Below are 19,712 nucleotides of genomic sequence, written 5' to 3'. Positions count from 1 at the left end.
AATAACGAAATAAACAAAACAAAAACTGACAGCGGTGTGAAAGCAGCAGTTAAAAATGCATCTGATTACAGCCATGCGGATGTTTGCAGGAGCTCTGCAGTAAAGTCATGTCACGTTTATTTATTTAGTACTTTATGCAATAGATAGCCTTAAATCAAGTAGCTTTACAGTATTAAACATGAAAAACCAGAGTCAGTGTCGATTTCAGTTAGAATTACAACTTGATTTTCTGTTATAAAGCAGCTCTCCAGTGCGGAGCTAGCTAGTGATAAAATCTTTTATTTAGTGGGAAAAAAATATTATTTCATTAAAGTGATAGTTTGCTTTCTAGCTCCGAATCGATTAATCGATTATCAAAATAATCGTTTGTTGCAGCCCTATAATAGAGGGTTTTTTATGTTTAGGGTGCATGTAGATTAATGTTAGTATTTATAACTTGCTGTATATACAAATAATACAAGTCTAAGGAATGTCCCCATTTAGCTAAGTAAACGCGCGCGCGCGCGTGTGTGTGTGTGTGTGTTTGGGGGTAGGGGTATGGGGGAGGGTGAATCACTGGATCTCTCCAGAACTCTGTAATGTTATCCCTCAGTTCTCTCTCTGTCTGTGCAGCAGCTCCTCTCATCTCTACTTTCTTCTCTCACTTCCTGAAAATGGTAAGTCATCATGTTTCTTAGCATTGCACAGACCTTATATGTGCACCACTACATCTGATATCTTTGTACTTATATTTTTTTGCATTTATATTTATATATTTTCTTCCATACTTATATGTTTCTGCAGATTATTAGGACACTTTCTTCATTCATTGTCCTCTCCGTTGTCTGTTGTTACGCAGAGGTAAGAAGACAGAAAGCTTTCTGAATTGTTTGAATAAAGTTCTTTAATAGAGGGAAAAGTGTCTTGGGGAGCTGAACAGAGCACTTCTGTATGTTTTCAATTTGGCATATTGTCAATTTGAAAAACAGCAAATAATTACAGCCATAATTCCAGGAATGCAGGCATCAGAGAATTTTATTTATTTGGCATGTCTGATATTAAAACACTAAATTAATTTCAAGAATCATAAATTATTTTTAATGCTTTATTGTTAATAAATAGTTTTCCCCCCTCATTAATTTACATTTTATAAAAGGGTTACTATCTCTTGAGAGTCACTTTGTTGTATTTATGTCATTTAAGGTTTTTTAATGTGCAAAAAAATTCTGTAATTAGGGCCCAGTGTACTGCGTTTTTTAGGAGTGTAAACCCAGCATTTGTAGGCGTCAGATGAGGGCTAGTTGTCTGGGCTTAGCAGATGAATGAGCAGCTGCTGTTTGTCTTGGCAGTTAAAAGCAAAGTAATTGATAGGTGGAGTAATGGAAAGCCAAACAACAGCAGACGTTACCACACAGGTGGATAAGGGCATTTTAACACTAACTCTGAACACTTCACACAGATGCACAAGCACAGCCGTTCTGTGTTGTGTGTGTGCAGAACTCTGGCATGTGATCTGTCCGCTGGTCTTGTACAGTGTTCAGGTGCTGACACATAGTTAGACACGGCAGATGTGCTGGTCTTTTCATGTGTGCACCTGGAGGCCTGTTTACATCTGCACGAACCACCTCATGCCTTTTCATTAGGAACCAAACAACAGGGCTCACACAATGAAGTTCCTGTGTTCAGTAGAGCAGTTGTGTGGAGGGTATATTTTTAGAGATGACGTCACATGTACCATCTGCGTGATGCTGAGATGGTTAAAGAGTTAAAGAACAGATTGATCTTTTTTATGTATGAATGTGGTAAGACTAATGTTTTGTTTTTGAAATAAGTCTCTTATGCTCACCAAGACTGCATTTATTTGTTTAAAATACAGTAAAATCAACAATATTGTAAAATATTATTACAATTTAAAATCAAATTAAAATAAAAAACCATATAAAGTATTTAAAATAAAATATAAAATAATAAAATAAAATTAAATATTTAAATATATTTTAAAATGTAATTTATTCATATAATGCAAAGCTGAATTTTGGCTGTCAACACTGGACAGCAGACGTTTCTTAGGGGCTCCGTAAAGTACACTGCCGTTCAAAAGTCTGGGATCAGTACGTTTTTAAAAGACGTTTCTTATGCTCGTCAAGGCTGAATTTATTTGATCAAAAATACAGAAAAAAAAGTAATTTTGTGAAATATTATTGCAATTTAAAATAACAGTTTGTACTTTAAAATATAATTAATTCCTGTGAAGCAAAGCTGAATTTTCAGCATCATTACTCCAGTCTTCAGTGTCACATGATCATTCAGAAATCATAACAGTAGTGTGTTTTGTATATTTTAGTCCACATTTCCATCTCTGTAGATTTTTCCTCGGTTGTTTCCACTATGCAGGCCTAACAAAAGTTAGGGACGAGCATGTTTATATCATCGTATTAAAGGTAAGGTTATTTCAGATCAATTGGGCTACTTTTGACAGTCACACCAATATCAGAAAGGGGCCTAATTTACTTGAGCTCAACCTGTATGAACAGACATTTTGCAGCTTATGCTTTATACATTTGCCAGTTCTCCCAACATCAAAAACACATTTACACTTGCATTCTTTATTTTTGCATGAGCATGTACAAACATCAGGCAGACAGAAGTATAAGTGATAGAGAGAGGCTTTAAATGCTTTGCTGAAAAATACAGCAACTATAGATATCACAGGATTTTATCAGATCATTTGCATTCTGCCACCGCAGGGTACTAAACTAATAGGCTTCTGGTTGGTGGCTCATGAGTATAAATAAAAAAGCTTCTTTCTTCTTTCTGTGGTGAATTCAACCAGTGGTGTCTGTGCAAAAGGATGTTGTGGGCAGTTGTGTTTTTATGTGTTGCCAAGTGGGTTTTGTAGTTGTGATGTGGTGTGACAAGATATTCTAGCCGACCTATTCACCCTTTTTACATTTCCAAGCTTCTCAGAAGCACAAATTGTCATAGTCAATATAATTTTTGTGTTCACATTAGCTCCAATATTGGAACAAAAATCATTTTATGATTTAAAAAAAAGAGTAAAAAATGATTACATTGGTCAGAAGAGAGAAAGATGACAAATTTGTTATCACTCCTTGTAGTTTTAGAAACACTCACATAGTAGTATTAACTAGTTTTATATATTACAATGTACATAACATATAATAAATGTACATAACATTTAAAAAAAATATATATATAAAGAAAACTTTGCCAGATTTTCAATGTTAATAACTGCGGTCTATTCATTTTTCACAAGAATTGTACTCTTCACACGTTTGCCACAGACTCGTTCTAGATTGCTCTTGTAAAATTAAGTAGTAATAATCAATAAGTATGGAAGTCTGAGAGGACAGAAATATGGATACATTGATACTGAAGCCCTGAGATTGAGTCTAAACAATGTAGTACATCTCAAGTTTTCAAAAATGTGTTTTGGGACTGGGAATGGAGTAAATTACTTTTTTAACACAAAGCCATTTAATTTTTTTTCAGTGCTGGCTGTGTTTTTATACTGCAGATTATGCTGCAACAACACACACAGGAACACACACTGTAGTTTAGCACTTGCTGAAGCATGTTGCAACTAAACATTATTGTAGTTTTGCAAAGCAGAGGCACAAAATATTACAGACCTGAAAAATGTCTACCAATAACAAAGTGCCCAAATTTTCTCTCACACACTGTTATTGTTGCATTCTTCTAGTGTGTCAAAACCAAAGTTGTTAAAATGTGGATGAGCACATATTTTTGTTTTTTTAGAGTAGTGTTTCGTCTTTGGTTCCCTTATGGGTGTTAATGAAAGTCAAACGTGTGTTCACACTTAAGCTCATCCACATGAGTGAAGGGCTGGTGTATCTGAGACACTGCACCAAAACAAAAACCAGAACGAGCACAGACAATGCTGTCAGTTTTTTTAAAGTTAGGATCAGTATAGTGATTTTACACAGACATCTGTTCGCTAATAATGTGGTGTCGTCTTACAGAGTCTGTCTGCTCTGATCTCCATCAAACGATCTCAGCTGACACACTCGGGAATGTGAGGAATGTGCCGTCTGCCCTCTGGTTCTAGGTCAATGCTCGGTGTTTGTGTGTGTGCTTTATACAGCCTGTTAGGAGTTGTGGGTTATGTGTGAAAGGGGTTTCCGCTCATCTCAGTTTATTGGTGTTAATGTTCTGTTGAATGTGTGGGGGACTCTTCTGGTTTCTGCACTTTAGTCAGCATCTGTTAGGGTGTGAATTCCTCTGTCTTTCAGTTTTCTCCAAACCTGATCTGTCTCTCTCTTTAATGTTATATTTAATATTAATATGTTAAACTATAGATTTAATTTCTTCATTCATACTGTAAGTGTGTTGGAAAAGACATTTATTATGCTCACCAAGGCTACCTGGTCGTTAAAATACAGTAAAATCTGTAATAATTGTGATTTTTTTTTTTTTTTTTTCTATTTGACTATACAGTATCTCACAGAAGTGAGTACACCCCTCACGTTTTTGTAAATATTTTATTATATCTTTTCATGTGACAACACTGAAGAAATGGCACTTTGCTACAATGTAAAGTAGTGAGTGTACAACTTGTATAACAGTGTAAATTTGCTGTCCCCTCAAAATAACTCAGCACACGGCCATTAATGTATAAACCGCTGGCCATAAAAGTGAGTACACCCCTAAGTGAAAACGTCTGCTTTTCGATAGTATATGAGTACAAATGCTTTTCCTGTAGAAGGATCAGAGCACATTAGGATACACAGATGTTGCAGTTGGTTTGTGCGTGTGTGTGTGTGTGTTGGGGTGCCATCTGTCTTGCAGTCGTGTGGTGCTGCTTTTATATGTGTGTTTTTCGGTGAGTGACAGCATGTGCTGGTGTATTGTCACGGTCAGACTCTTTGTAACTCACCCTCTTTATTAGATGGGCAAAGGTCAACAGGTCTGGCTCCCATCTGGAGCTGTGTCAGGGCAGCTTTCACTTCAGTCTGCACCAATCAGACGGCACAACAAAAGGGCAGCACATGTCTGAACAGAGTGAATGAGCAAGTTCTGTTTATTTAGGTGAAAACATGGTGGACAAGAGTGCATAAAGTCAGCTTTTGTACGACTGTGGGTCAATAAAGAAAACAGCATCGTGGTTGTCATTTATTTGTAAATAAACATTTCTGCTTTAGGTTTTGTTAGACGTGACCAAGTGCACTATGTTAACTATAGCCTGCTATCTTGTGGTTACGTTTGAAATATGCATTTTTGTCTTTACCGATAAAAATGGGATTAGTTAGTGTGTTGGCGTTGTCTTTGGACTACATGACGTATCACTTTAAAACTAAGTAATAAAAAGTCCTACAATTAGGCCCTTCAGCATAAACCTATATTATAACCTGTATAATTTCTGAGGAGTTTCCCCACTAGTTGGAGCCAAAGTACAACACTAAATGTCACTGTCATATCGAAAAGATCTTGGATACGCTGTTTGATGTGATAATATTAGACCTGCTTACATTTCTCTGTTTCTGTTTTGTGCAGGAGGTAAGGAGTAAAAGTAAAGTTTGTGCCAATGTGTTCTGTGGAGCTGGGAGAGAATGTGCTGTGACAGAGAAAGGAGAACCAAGCTGTCTGTGTGTTGAGGTGATCATTGTATTCAGCCCTCAGCCACACATTCATCGGGACTCCGAAAAAACCCATACACATGCTGCCTTTCCCATCACAGCTGCCAGATCTGCTTTACAAAACTAGTACTAAAGCATCCCAATGATCAATTAAACCAACTACCATAACTCTAAATGCCACTCCCATACATAAAATATATATTTTACCCTTGAACTTGAAAATCAATGTATGGAAGTAATAGTTTTTATAAAGGAGATTATGGGAGTTTTACAAAAATTACCTCACTCTGTCTCATTTCTTTCTTTCTTTCTTTCTTTCTTTCTTTCTTTCTTTCTTTCTTATTAACAAACTAGGTGTTTTACATGGCTAGACTAGGTTTTTATTTTTGGTCATCAAGTGGTGACCCAACAAATAGCCTTGAAATGCAACAACCCAACAATATGGAAAATCAGTAATCTTAAAACATGACAGGAAAACACACACACACACACACACACACACACTTAGATATTAATTGTAATTTACTATCCTGCAACAAACACTGGATCAGATAATGTAGGCTATTAGTTTTGGTTCATATTAAAATAACAGGTGGATTGTATTGGACACACAGCCTTTAAACAACAAAACATGAAATTAGTTTTTACCATTTTAAAACATAGTAAATTGTCATATTATTATTTGCCTTTTTTTTTCTTTTTTCTGTTATAACAGACCCATGACCCATTTTCTTTGATTAAAAATGCACTAGTTGAGAACAATTGAAATAAATGACATGGATATCATGAACGTACACTTATTTCAATGTGTGTGTGTCTTGATCAGCAATGTAAACCCCATAAGCGTACAGTTTGTGGCAGTAATGGGAAGACATACCGTAATCACTGTGAGCTGCATCGTGATGCCTGTCTCACCGGACTCAAAGTTCAGGTTGCCCATGATGGACATTGTAAAGGTAAGTGTGTATGTGTTCTCCATTTAACAGGTTTATAGTGTTTGCATTAATAGCTAGTGTCTACATAGCATGACATAGTTGCATTCATGGAATACTACAATACACATAACAGACCTTTCCATTTCAATGACAAGAATGTGTAGGTGCTTCACTACAAACTACTTTCATAGATGTTAATGGGAAATGTCACTGTAGCCTAGGAATTTAAATAATTGCAGCCATTTCCTCTCAGAAATGTCAACACAATTGGCCACATTTGAATACATAAATATGCAAGATATTTTAAGAACTTTGCAGAAAAAGCAGCTCCTGTTTTCAGTTGTTGATGAAACTCACTGACCTGGTTTCTGTCTCTTCTTGTTTAGAGAAAAAATTGAAAAAAGTCACCAACAGCCCAAGTGAGTAAACATACATCTGTTAGGTTGAGAACTGAGTATCATTCAATATTTTATTAAAATATTTTTATTGTTAGAGTCTACCATATAACATTCAATACTCGTGTATTTACGGAGCAGTTTTGTTTGGACGGAATGAAATATGTGATAAAGGACTTAAAATTACTATAGTTGACAGTGATTGAAAACAAAGGATTATATTTTCATTTTAATCATTATCTATTCAAATGGGGCCTGACTGGGCCAAATATGGTGGTCAATATGTTTTGAAAGGGCATAAAGTTACTTAGTTTTCAGATGTAAAGTGCAATTGTAACATGTTGGGCCTATTTTCCTGTTTGTTTGATTATTTAGTTGTATGTTACCTTACGGACCGCAATGAGTTAAGGAGTCGTGTGATTGAATGGCTGCAGTCTGAGGTGGAGCCTGACGGCTGGTTTTCTAAAGGATCCAACTTGTCAGATGTCCTCCTCAAATACTTCCAGGTACATACTTTGTGTGTGTGTATATAAACATATTGATTCATTGAACACAATGCATTTGTCTTCAGAAATGCCGGTGTGTCTCACATTTTTATTTTATGCTGTTTGTGTTTCAACAGAACTATGATAACGGAGATGCTCAGCTGGATTCAACAGAATTCTTGAAGTTCATTCAACATAATGAGACTGCAATAAATGTTACATCTCCTTATGCTGAGGAGGAGAACAACCGCCTACTCAGGTCACACACACACACACACACGTTGGTTTTTGTGGTTTATGGGGACTCTCCATTGGCGTAATGGTTTTTATACTGAACAAACTGTGTGCGCTATTGCCCTACACCAACCCTACACCTAAACTTAGCCCTCACAGGAGACTTTGTGCATTTTTAGATTTTCAAAAAAACACCATTTAGTATGTTTTTAAGCCTTTTTAATTACGGGGACATAGGCAGTGTCCTCATAAACCACCTTCATATTGTAATACCTCTGTCATACCCATGTCATTATACAAATTTGTGTCCTCATAAACCACATAAACATGCACACACACACACACACACACACACACGCACACACACACACACACACACACACAGGTATGTTTTTGTGAATTGTGGGGACATTCCATAGGCGTAATGTTTTTATACTGTACAAACCATATTTTCTATTGCCCTACACCAACCGTACACCTTACAGGAAACGTTGTGCATTTTTAATTTCCCAAAAAAACTCATTCTGTATGATTTATAAGCCTTTTGAAATATTGGGACATGGGGAAATGTCCTCATAAGCCACCTTCTCCTTGTAATACCTATGTCATACCCATGTCATTATACAAATTTGTGTCCTCATATGTCACAAAAATGCACACACACACCAATACAAATTATCTTTAAATAAAATGGTAATATACACCCCCGTTAAAAGATTTGGGGTCTGTAAGATTTTTTTAATGTTTTTGAAATTCTCTTATGCTTACCAAAGCTGCATTTATTTGATCGAAAATACAGTAAAAACAGTACATTTGTGAAAGATTTTTACAATTTAAAATTACTGTTTTCAGCTTTAATATTTTTAAAAATTACATTTATTTTTGTAATGCAAAGCTGAATTTTCAGTGTTGCATAATGCTTAAGAAATCATGCTATAATATGCTGATTTGATTTTGGTAGCCAAAATAAAGTGAGTGTGCATCATTTTATATATTTTATATATATATATATATATATTTTTTTGGTGGGTAAATGGCTTTTACAGTGTTAAATGTGTACCTTACTTTTAGTTTAGTTTCACACAGGGGTGTCAAACTCAGTTCCTGGAGGGCCGCAGCCCTAAAGAGTTTAGTTCCAACCCTGCTCCAACACACCTACCGTGTAGTTTTCAATTGAGCCTGAAGGACTTGATTAGCTGGATCAGGTGTGTTTAATTAGGGTTGGAACTAAACTCTGCAGAGCTGTGGCCCTCCAGGAATTGAGTTTGACACCCCTGGTTTAACAATACATCAATAAAACAAATCTCACATGCATTCAGATACAATGTTCATAATAAGCATACTCTATCAAGTATATAATGTCCTCTTGCCCTCGTTGGTTCATCTCCATCTTATATGACTTACAATCATTTTTTTTTATCATTTGACCTGCACAAATTTGTGTGTGTCATTTGTAGATGTAGACAGTTTACAGTTGTAAGGTTTATTAACCTGAATACTTTCTTTATACTCGTCACTATCTGTGTCAATACTTTTATCAGTTCTTCTTTACAGCCGCTTCTGATAATTTCTATCTGAATATTCTGATAATCTTTTTGATAACTGATATATCTCTGGGCTAGTCTATAAAACATAATGATTATGACTTCACTGTCCTCTGACCGAAGCGCAAAGCAAGTCTTTCAGTATGCTTACAATTTACTCTCACAAGACAAAACAAGATATTGCTATCATATACAGCTTGTTTTTACTTGGTGCATTCAGCATTTAAGTTGCATTTTATTTTGGTCGATAAAAATGGATCAAGTAAATCTGATAAAGACCCCACGAGATTCAGCGCTGTGACTGTTCCAGTGGTCGTCCGACCGATATGAGTTCTTCAAAAGGTCAATGCTGATACTGATATCTAGAGATGAGGGTGTTCAATGGCCAATGTATATACGTAATACAGTTTGTAGGTTGTAATACAAATGCAGAATTGCTTGGCTGTTTAACACAATATTTCAGTACATAGTCCATTACTGTCCAATCTGTAACACATTTTAACATGGAAGTCCTTTTTGCTTTGTAAGCTCTCTCTGTGAGATATTTCATAGGCATTGTAATGCTTTGGAATTCGATTTGAATTAGGAATGAATGTAGAACGCTTGATGGAGAGTAAAATTAATTGGAGCTTATTCTTATAATTTTGTGAACGATCATATCCCTTGACAGCTAGAAAGCACACATGCTACCTGACTGCAAACCGCTGTTATACTGCTGTTCAAAAGTTTGGGGTAGTCTGTTTAAAAAAAAAAAAGAAATGTATACTTTTATTCAGCAAGGATGCATACAATTGATCAAAAGTGACAGTAAAGACATTTACAGTGCCTTGCGAAAGTATTCATACCCCTTAATTTTTTCACGTTTTATGTTGCTGCCATATGTTAAACTGCTTTAAATGACTTTTTTCCACATCAATCTATACTCCATACAATATAATGGTAAAGCAAGAAAAAAAACAAGTTTTTAACATCTTTGCAAATTTATTAAATACAAAAAAACTTAAATGATTCCATTGCATAAGTACCCATAACCTTATCTGGGACAGTTGGAATTTAGCTCAGGAGCATTCATATTGCTTGTAGGTGTTACTAGACTTTGAGTGAAGGTAACCTGTGGCAAATTCAATTGAATGGGTACGATTTGGAAAGGCACACGCGTCTTAATAAAAGGTCCAACAGCTAATAATGCATATCAGAGCAAAAATCAAGCCCTGGATTTAAAAAAACTGTCTGTAGAGCTCAGAAACAGGGTTGCGTTAAGCCACACATCTGGGAAAGAGTTCAGAAAAAAAATTCTGCTTCATTGAAGGGTCACAGAAGCATGTAGTCTCTGTTACCCTTAATGGAAGAAGTTTGAAACAACCAGGATTCTTCTTAGAGCTGGCCTCCTGGCCAAACGGAGCAATTGACAGAGAAGGGCTTTGGTTAGAGTGGTGAGGAAGAACCTGATGGTCACTCTAGTTGAGCTCCATGATCATATGTGGAGATAGGAGAAATCTACAGAACGACAAACATCACTGTAACATTCCACCAATCTGGGCTTTATGGCAGTGTGGCCAAACTCAATCCTTTCCTCAGTGAAGACAAAAGAATGCACACTTGGAATTTACAAAAAAGCACCTAAAGGACCCTCAGACTCTGAGAAACAAGATTCTCTGGTCTGATGAAAATGTTTGAAGGGAACCAGCTCTGCTCATCACCTGCAGAGTACCTTCCCAAAAATAAAGTGTGCTGGTAGCAGCCTCATGCTATGGAGCTGTTTTTCAGCAGCAGGGACTGAGGGACTCATCAGAAAAGAAGAAAAGCTCAATGCACCAAAATATTGAGATAGCCTTAATAAAAACCTGGTCCAGAGCATTCAGAACCTCAGACTGGGCAGAAGGTTCCAACAGGACAATGACCCTAAACACACAGATAGAGTGGCTTATAGACAACTCTATGAATGTCCTTGAGTGGTCCAGACACAGCCTGAGCTTGAACCCAATCAAATATTTCTGGAGAAACGTGAAAATGTGCATCTGCCCCCATCCAACCTGACCGAGCTTGAGAGGTGAAGAGGCGAGGAGAAGAATGGCAGATAATTGCCAAATGATGATGAGCAAAGCTTGTTACATCAAACAAAAAAGACTTGAGACTGTAAAGGTGCTTCAGCTAAATATTTAGTTAAGGGTATGAATACTTATGCAATGTACTTATTTCAGTTTTTTATTTCTAATAAATTTAAGAAGTTGTGACAATTCTGTTTTTACTGTCAATATGGTGTATGGAGTGCAGATTGATGTGGAAAAAAAAAAGTAATTTAAAGCAGTTTAGCCTATGGCAGTAACATAACAAAACGTGAAAAAAAACGAAGGGGTATGAATAAATTCGCAAGGCACTGTATATGGTTACAAAAAATCCCCCAAATCCCCCAGCCGTGTGTCATTAATTATCTAGTTTATCCTCGTTCAGTGTCCCCTACTTAAGCCCTGTGTTTCCTGTCTCTGGTGTCCGGTCTTGAATGTCTGCATGTCTATCTGTGTCTCCAGCGTTCCCTATGTTCAGCTAAATAAAGTCAATGTTTTGAAGAAGTTCCTGGCCTCCTCGTTCCCTGGCTCCTACGTGTTGTGACAATTATATGAAACTAAAATAATGCTGAGAATTTTATTTTAAAGGGTAATAGTTATTCCAGTAGCAATTTTATATGATTGTGTCCATGAAAACAATTTCGATGTTAATAGAATGTTATAAGAAAAATATTGTACTGAAAATGCAATGAAATATTAAAAGCAGTGGTGACTGTGTGTTCTGCAGGAGTCTGTGTGTGGATGCCCTCATTGAGCTGTCTGATGAGAATGCCGACTGGAAACTGAGCTTTGATGAGTTCTTGAACTGCCTCAGGCCTGGATTCAACCCTCCAGGGAGGAGTAAGATCTACGACCACTCGCTCCATTTTCTAGTAGAATACATCTATAGACCTGTGTATGAACATATAGCCTGCAAGATATGTGTATTGAGTGCAGTTCCATGTTTTTAGAGTGTGCCTTAGAGGACGAAACATACGAGGATGGTGCTGAGACTCAGATGGAATGTAACCGCTGCGTTTGTGCCTGCGGGAACTGGGTCTGCACTGCTGTTATTTGTGATGGTGAGCTAAAATCTGGGATATTGCTGGTGTTTTTTCTGCAGTTGGGGTTGAGACTGGGATTTGGACAGCAAAGCTGGATGAAATTAGATTTTTTTTATGTGGAATGTGGTCTGACTTTCTTTACTCTCTCTCACTGCAGGTTCAAATAAGTTACCTGCGCTTGAGGAAATGGAGGGAAATGATCAGGAGATGACAGAGGAGGAGTGGACTCGGCGAGTGGCTGAACTCAATAAACATCAGGTTGGGACTGAGTGTAATGTTCAAAACCATTGAGCATTGACAAATCACATCATGTCCTGCTTAAAGGGCATCACTGATTAAGTGTGATGGGATGTGCATTTTCCCTAACATACTGTGCCGATACTTTTCTTCCTGATGTCTGTTTTGTTTGGTTGGGTCTTCATGGACCTAAAGCAAATAAAATGTGTGCCTTTTGAACTGTTTTCCCCTCATAGGAAACAATGGAGAAGACGAAAATGGCCACTAAAGAGGTTTGAGGAGTAATTCAGGAGGAGGGATGAACCTTTGCCCAGATTTCAGCTTCAATCAACCTGTGTTTGAATGGAAAGCGAGAGAAAGTTTTATTTGTTTGGTTTATTATATTAATTATTGATGTATTCAAAGGTGTGTTCTCCTCTGGTATTTGATATAGGCTTTTTTTTTTATTTGTATGGGACAATAATAGAGTCTGTATGATTTGCATCTGTAGTGTAAATTACTGCAAACCTTTTTGTAATAGTATTTTTATACATTCAGTGTAATTTTAATGCTTCTATAAGGCAATGTGTTCATTTTTACCTTAAAGTTGACAGAAAATATGAAAATATATTTTGTATAAAGACCATTAACATCAACAAGATTTTTGCATAGTGAAATAATTATACATTTTATCACAATTTTGATTATTGTAATATGACATATCTCATGTATAGTGTAGTAAAAAAGTGAATATTGGATAATGTCAACAGGAATCCCTCATTATTTTGTGATGACTTAAAATAAGAATGAATTCAGAACATACAAAACTCAGATTGATCTGTTTGTTAATTTTGGCCATTTTTTTTCAGCTGGTTCAGCTAGGGGATATTTGAAACTGGCTAAAACCAGCAAACCAGCTTAGGTTGGTTTAAACAGGATTTTTGTTTTCAGCAGGGAAATACTACAGCTTTTTATATATAATCTATGTTGTGTATTAACCTTAATTGGCAATCAATCAATAAAACTATAAAGCAATAATCTTAAAAGAAAGGGCCAAGTTTAATCGAGTAATGTCTGATTGTTCCGTGCACAGTATATATTGCCATTATTGTGTAATCAAAATTATTATTACTTAAACTTAGATAATTGCTATTTTTTTGTAGTATAAAATATAACTACATAAACTGTTATGACTTAAGTATAAGCCCTGGCTCATGCTGATAAAAAGAGTAAGCCCTACTGTACCTCAAATGCCTTTTTGTATGATCTATCAACCAGTGGTTTTGCATTTATTGCTCATAAAACAAGCAGACCTGTTGAATGTTTTTCTTACAAAAACGCATCGATTCGCTACAGGAGGCCTTTATTCGTGGATGCCATGGACTAATTTTAATTTTTGGGTCAACTGTGTGCGATCTACCAGCATTGCCTTTTGCGATCGACCTATTGGACACCCCATATGCGCACAAGCCCATTTAAAGTGTCTGTAATGAGACTATATGATTACAACTGCCATCATTTTAAGTGTCAAACAATTCAGAAAATTCTCATGCATTATGGGATTAATATTTTTTTTTCATTATTGATCGTATATCGTCCACAGGTCAAAATTATCGAACAAATACGATAATTATCGTACATCTGGCAACACCGAAGTGCAGGGTCGCATAAGAGCCTTATGAGACGGAGCAAACTTGCATCATGTTTGGCTCCTGGATGACCAACCACTGACTGCAGGAGGCGTGCCGCGTGACACATGCGCGCACTCCAGTACAGATAAAACCAAAGTCTTCGGGCAGGACACAGGAGCGCACTTTGCACAGCTGCAGTTTAGTCACTCCTATATATAATATATGTGCATGGATTATAACTCAAGACAAGAATTCCGAGGCGATAACTTTTTAGATTGTTGCACCATTAAAAAGTGTGATCCTTTGCTTTATTATATTCCTATTTTATTATTTTGCTGTAGCCTACTAATTAGTCCATATGGCTCGTTTCCCAAGCATGAACGACAAGTGTTCTGTTTTATATTTATCGCGTCTGCATCTGGACGACTTGAGATTGGATCATCTCACGGATAGTAAAAGACAACAAATCCAGCAGCTGCATCTCACGTACAATCGTTTATCGTTTCTTCCACCTTCCGTTTGTTTTCTGTCCAACCTGGAATATCTGGATATCAGCAATAATGCGCTCACAGTCATTTCAGATGACATTATGCGCCTAACAAACTTAAAGACGTTTGTAGCAAAGAACAATCTTCTGGATGAGTCCTCCTTCCCTAAGGAGTTTGAGCGCATGCAGCTAGAGACTCTGAATCTGAGTGGGAACAGGTTCGATGACATTCCCATGCAGTTTCTCAAAATGACCACACTACAGTCCCTGTCACTTGGAGGAAACAGATTGAAGAATATCCCTGCAGAAATAGAGAGCTTGACCTGGTATGAGTTTGTTTCTTTGTCCAGATATGAACTGTCTCTTAATAAGATGACCCAAACAACAAAATAAAAAATAAATCAATAAATAATAAAAAAAACAGACTGATTATTCTGATAGATTATTATAAATACATGAATAATAGTAACAATAAATACACAGGTAGGCCTTTTCATTTTTTACTATGCAAGTGCAGGATATATAACTTTAGTGTAAGAGGAAGGAGAAAAGAACAAACGGCTCTTTTCAACCAGGTTTCAACCTCTAAAAAAAAGTCAAATTATTCTTTATCTTTGTATTTTTTTTTACTTTTTTAGTAATTTTATTGTGTTTTGCCATTTAAATTAATGTTGTTTTTCATTTATGTATTCAGTTTTATTTATTTTAGTACATCAAACTAAATGAAAATGAGAAAAGTTGCTTTGTCAACATTAAAAATTAATAACATACAAATTTATTAGTTAGTTAAAATGTATTGTTTTTACATTTTATTTTATTTCAGCTAACATTTTTTTATTATTATTATTATTTCAAGTTAACTGTAATATCCCTGACATAGATACACTGCTTTAGAACTAGCATACTCCTACAAGTTTGTTTGGCCAATTTGTACGAGTATGCTAGCATACTGTATAGCTAGCCTTAATGCAAACACAAGCTAAGAGCTACAAAAATTGGATTTTAATGCCATGGGTCTTCAACTGTATCTCTTGAGGGCTGTTGAGATCCTTGTACAGATTTGCATCTGGCTCTGATCAGTGTTACAAAACTAGACAGTAGTTGAATGCATTCCATGGCCTGGGGTTGGTTGGAGGGGCTTTTGGGTAAAGACTAGCCAATAGAATCGGAGAACTGCTTAAGCGCTCTACGGCAAATAATGAAACATGACATAACAGTCTGTTTACTCTTGAGTTAATGATCTCTCATTTCATTCAAACCTAGAAAGTTAAAATTAGATATTCCTGTTTCATCATTGCATTGCCAAATTCTGTATTTACAGTAGATGAACTCTGAACTTCCCCCTATTGGTGTGTTTTTATCCTCATAGTATGATTGCTCACCTCTACATTACAGTAATTTCGCTTTAGCTTTTCCCATGTTAATATAGGCCTATGCATTTAAAAACAGGCACGTTCTCATTCAGGCTTTTTTATTTAAGATTTAAACACACCTCCTTTGGCAAGATGAGAAATTTGAATTTTGTGCAATTTTCCAGGTAGTAAATCTGCTAAAATTTGTTTTGTCAATTTGTAGGAGTATGCTAGCATACTCTATAGCTAGCCTTAAAGCTAACACAAACTAAAAGCCACAAAACTTAGATTTTTAATGTCATGGGTCTTCAACTTCTGACCTCTATTATGTGATACTACAGTCTAGAGATGCTGTATTTGGGAGGAAACCTCATCTCCTCCATCCCACCTGAGGTGGCTAACCTCAACAGTCTGAGATACCTGGTTCTATGTGATAATCGCATCCAAAGCATACCGCCCCAGCTCAACAAGTGAGATCTTTTGTTACTTACTGTATGTTGTTAAATCAGAGCAGTTATGTGATTTTTTAATGGTATGATCTGATTTCTGTCCTTGCAGACTACACTCCCTGCTCTCTCTCAGTCTCCACAACAACCTGCTGACCTTCCTCCCTCGTGAGATCCTCAGCCTTGTCCATTTGCAAGAGCTCAGTCTGCGTGGAAACCCTCTGGTTGTGCGCTTCATCAAGGATATGACCTACGCCCCTCCATCCCTGATGGAGCTGGCAGGACGCACCATCAAGTCCCTGAACCTCGCGTTCAGCTCGTGTGACCTACCATCCAATCTAATCCATTATTTAAACCTGGCTAGCGAATGTCCCAACCCAAAGTGTGCAGGTAGGGGAGAACAATAAGGCTTTATAATCTGTGAAATAGAGACTTATTTAGGATAACAGTAAAAAATAATCTATATCCTGTGAAGAAAACCTTGCTTTAAACAGTATTGTGTATTAATTACATTACATCACGCATTAATTAAAGGAATATTCTGGGTTAAGTACCAGTTATCTCAACTGATGGGATTTGTGGTATAATGTTGATTTCTTCATCCTGTCCCTCATTCATCAAAAAAGGGCAAAAATGAATGTTACACTGTTACAGCTTGCGGCTGTCTACACTGGACGCTGCAAAGCAGACGTTCCAAATCCATTAGTTCTGTTGTCGGAAGTAGCACAAGTGCTTGGAGTGCGTATGAAACAAAGCTGTGAAAATTGATATAACTTTACACAGAAAAGATTAGTATGACACACCAAAAGAAAAAAAAATTCAGACTTTAGCATACAAATAAGAAAAGTTTGCACGAGCATGTGAAGCCTCTGCGTACTTATTTGAAACATTCGCATGCTTATGTGAAATTTTCGTGTTCGCACAATAAATTTTCCATGCTAGTAATTTTTCTTTTCTCATTTGCATTCAAAAGTCAATGGATTTTATTTTTATTTTTGCAAAGGTTCCTTTAGGGGCTCTGTAAAGTAAGTGACTTTTTCCATGCTAAAATCATGTTAACGTGCACAAGTTTGCGACTAAATTGTTGAAAGTGAGAATTTTAATCATTTACAGATTGAACCTATTCACTCCCAAATTTATGCTTTTTTTACAAAAAGCACAGAATTTTTATGGTAATCGACATTATGCAACAATTGACCCTAAGACCCGCCCCCATGGCGCTCTCACGCCACACATCATGTTCTCACGCAGTGAAAAATACTTTGCGGAGCAAAGAGAAAACTGACAACACACCAACAGACAAGACAGAGCAGGCTACTTTAGCTATGACACAAAGTATCAGCTTTCAAATTCACGAGAACCGATCATCTCTTCCTCTTTATCGTAGTTATTTTATGAAATAAACATGAATGAACATCAGAAGGTATCTTGTTTCTCCGGTCTGGTTTGTTTGTTGGACGAAAATGGCAGATTCAGCATTGTGATTGGTCAGAGCGCCTGTCAATCAAGCTCCATGATTCTGTTGACTGATTCTTAACTAAAAACTTCATAGGTTGACAAAGTTGCAGATTTTTATTGTTGTCTTTGACATGTTGAATATTTGTCCACCTCTTCACATTTCTCTATATCTCTCCCATCATGCCCTCTAGGTGTTTACTTTGACTCATGTGTGAGGCACATCAAGTTTGTGGATTTCTGTGGGAAGTACCGCCTGCCGCTCATGCATTACCTCTGTTCGCCGCAGTGTTCCTCTCCCTGCAGCTCAAACCCACAGAGTGATGCAGAGTCAGAGGAGGAGAACAGCGTCCCTGCAGACAGGCTCCAGCGGGTACTGCTGGGATAGGACAAACCTCCAACAGAGACAGTTACCTGCCACAGGATTTCCATTTAATGCTCAATTTCATGGTTTTGTAGGCCTATAAAATGTTAAAAACACTTTGACCCAAAAGAGTTGGGTTTTAGAACTGTTTTAGTGACTCAACATAAAAGCAATGGCTATTTAGTTTTAATGTGATTAATACAGGTTTAAACTAAATCAAACTTAAAGGAATAGTTCACTCAAAAAAATGAAAATTCTGTCATCATTTTCTCACCCTCGTGTCACAAATACTTTTTTGGATTACATTAGAAGACTTTTGATACTGTATATTGTCACGTGGACTACTTTTGTAGTTCTTTTGTTTTGGGGAATTCGCCTTTTGTGTTCAATGGAGAACTAAAGTAAACTGGTTTGAAATTTCATGAGGGTGAGTAAATAATTCAAACTGTGAACTATTCCTTCTAATGTTGCTCATAAGGCATCTGAAAACTTTTGCATCTTGCCTAAAACAGTATTTCGAGTAGGTCAGCTTGCAATCAGAGAACAAATTGACCGCTTTGCACTTCTGGAAAATGTGATCAATACGTGAACAGTTACACTTTGACCTCTTCTTTGTATTGACTGTTAATCTGCCATTACTTTTCTGTCCAAAGGTCAGGTTATGGACTATGATGGCTACATCTAGTCTAGAAAGCTATCATCCATGACACAACCTTGAAAATAGTTACAAGCAAAAGGACACTTTTTTTCTATTTTGTCTTATTTTCAGAAGTTTGGCTACAGCGAACAGGTTTCAGATCAGTATTAAATAGTTTGCTCTCTCTAAAAGAGCTCATAAGGGCCTTAATAGGCTAATAAAACATACTATACTCCTCGATGATAACTTATCTGTTGTGTGTGTGTTTCTTGAGAGCACTAGTTATTATTTGAGTCAGTCTGACTATTTTATCATATGGTGATGATTATTTTTTATGTGTATGGCTTTGAGAGTTTTGGGTTAGTGAGTTCACATCAATATCTGACAGCTGCATTTATGGCCAATTTCTATGCACTCTTCTCCCATCAGATGCTGCTATCGCTCTTATTGCAATATCTTTTATCACTTTTTACGATCTTACAGTGACCTGACACAGATTGCGACACCTCTGCTGAGACGAGGAGGAAACTGTCCATCTCTGTCTGGCATAATGGGACAGTTTTACAAAGGAATCTCAAAGGTAGGATGAGTCAGTACTTTTCTCAGCTTTACAGGCTGACTCAGCACATTTCAAAACACATAAACGGGCTTAGAGAATTGAAATAAGAAAAAGAGTAAGTGTCTAGAACCACCCTGCTGTAAAAAAAACTAAAAACGGTACCTCCTGGGCTGTGTTTCCCAAAAGCATCTTCTTAAGCAAATAAATCAATTTAGGCTTACTACGCTTTAGGAAAACGCAGCCTGGGTCTATTAGCTGGTTTTAAA

At 36.7% G+C, this 19,712-nt stretch overlaps 2 protein-coding genes across 2 annotated transcripts; both read left to right on the top strand.

The window, feature by feature from the left end:
* Positions 1 to 596: 596 nt before the first annotated feature.
* On the top strand, positions 597 to 13,557 carry LOC306874277 (follistatin-related protein 1-like). The gene is made up of 11 exons (XM_079424217.1): positions 597 to 656; positions 784 to 840; positions 5,515 to 5,616; positions 6,424 to 6,553; positions 6,919 to 6,951; positions 7,303 to 7,433; positions 7,550 to 7,671; positions 11,984 to 12,096; positions 12,207 to 12,317; positions 12,457 to 12,557; positions 12,773 to 13,557. Exons 1-11 carry the CDS (start codon positions 654 to 656, stop codon positions 12,812 to 12,814), a joined length of 945 nt encoding a protein of 314 aa, XP_079280343.1. The 5' UTR covers positions 597 to 653; the 3' UTR covers positions 12,815 to 13,557.
* Positions 13,558 to 14,319: 762 nt separating this feature from the next.
* On the top strand, positions 14,320 to 19,136 carry LOC306873801 (leucine-rich repeat-containing protein 58-like). Its single transcript, XM_079423287.1, has 4 exons — positions 14,320 to 14,959; positions 16,327 to 16,455; positions 16,544 to 16,821; positions 18,081 to 19,136. The coding sequence occupies exons 1-4, from the start codon at positions 14,505 to 14,507 to the stop codon at positions 18,272 to 18,274; spliced, it is 1,056 nt and encodes a 351-aa protein (XP_079279413.1). The 5' UTR covers positions 14,320 to 14,504; the 3' UTR covers positions 18,275 to 19,136.
* Positions 19,137 to 19,712: the final 576 nt, after the last annotated feature.

This window comes from Barbus barbus (assembly GCF_936440315.1).
Source record: "Barbus barbus genome assembly, chromosome: 8".
NCBI classification, from domain to species: domain Eukaryota; kingdom Metazoa; phylum Chordata; class Actinopteri; order Cypriniformes; family Cyprinidae; genus Barbus; species Barbus barbus.
This window is presented reverse-complemented; position numbering and strand designations above follow the sequence as displayed.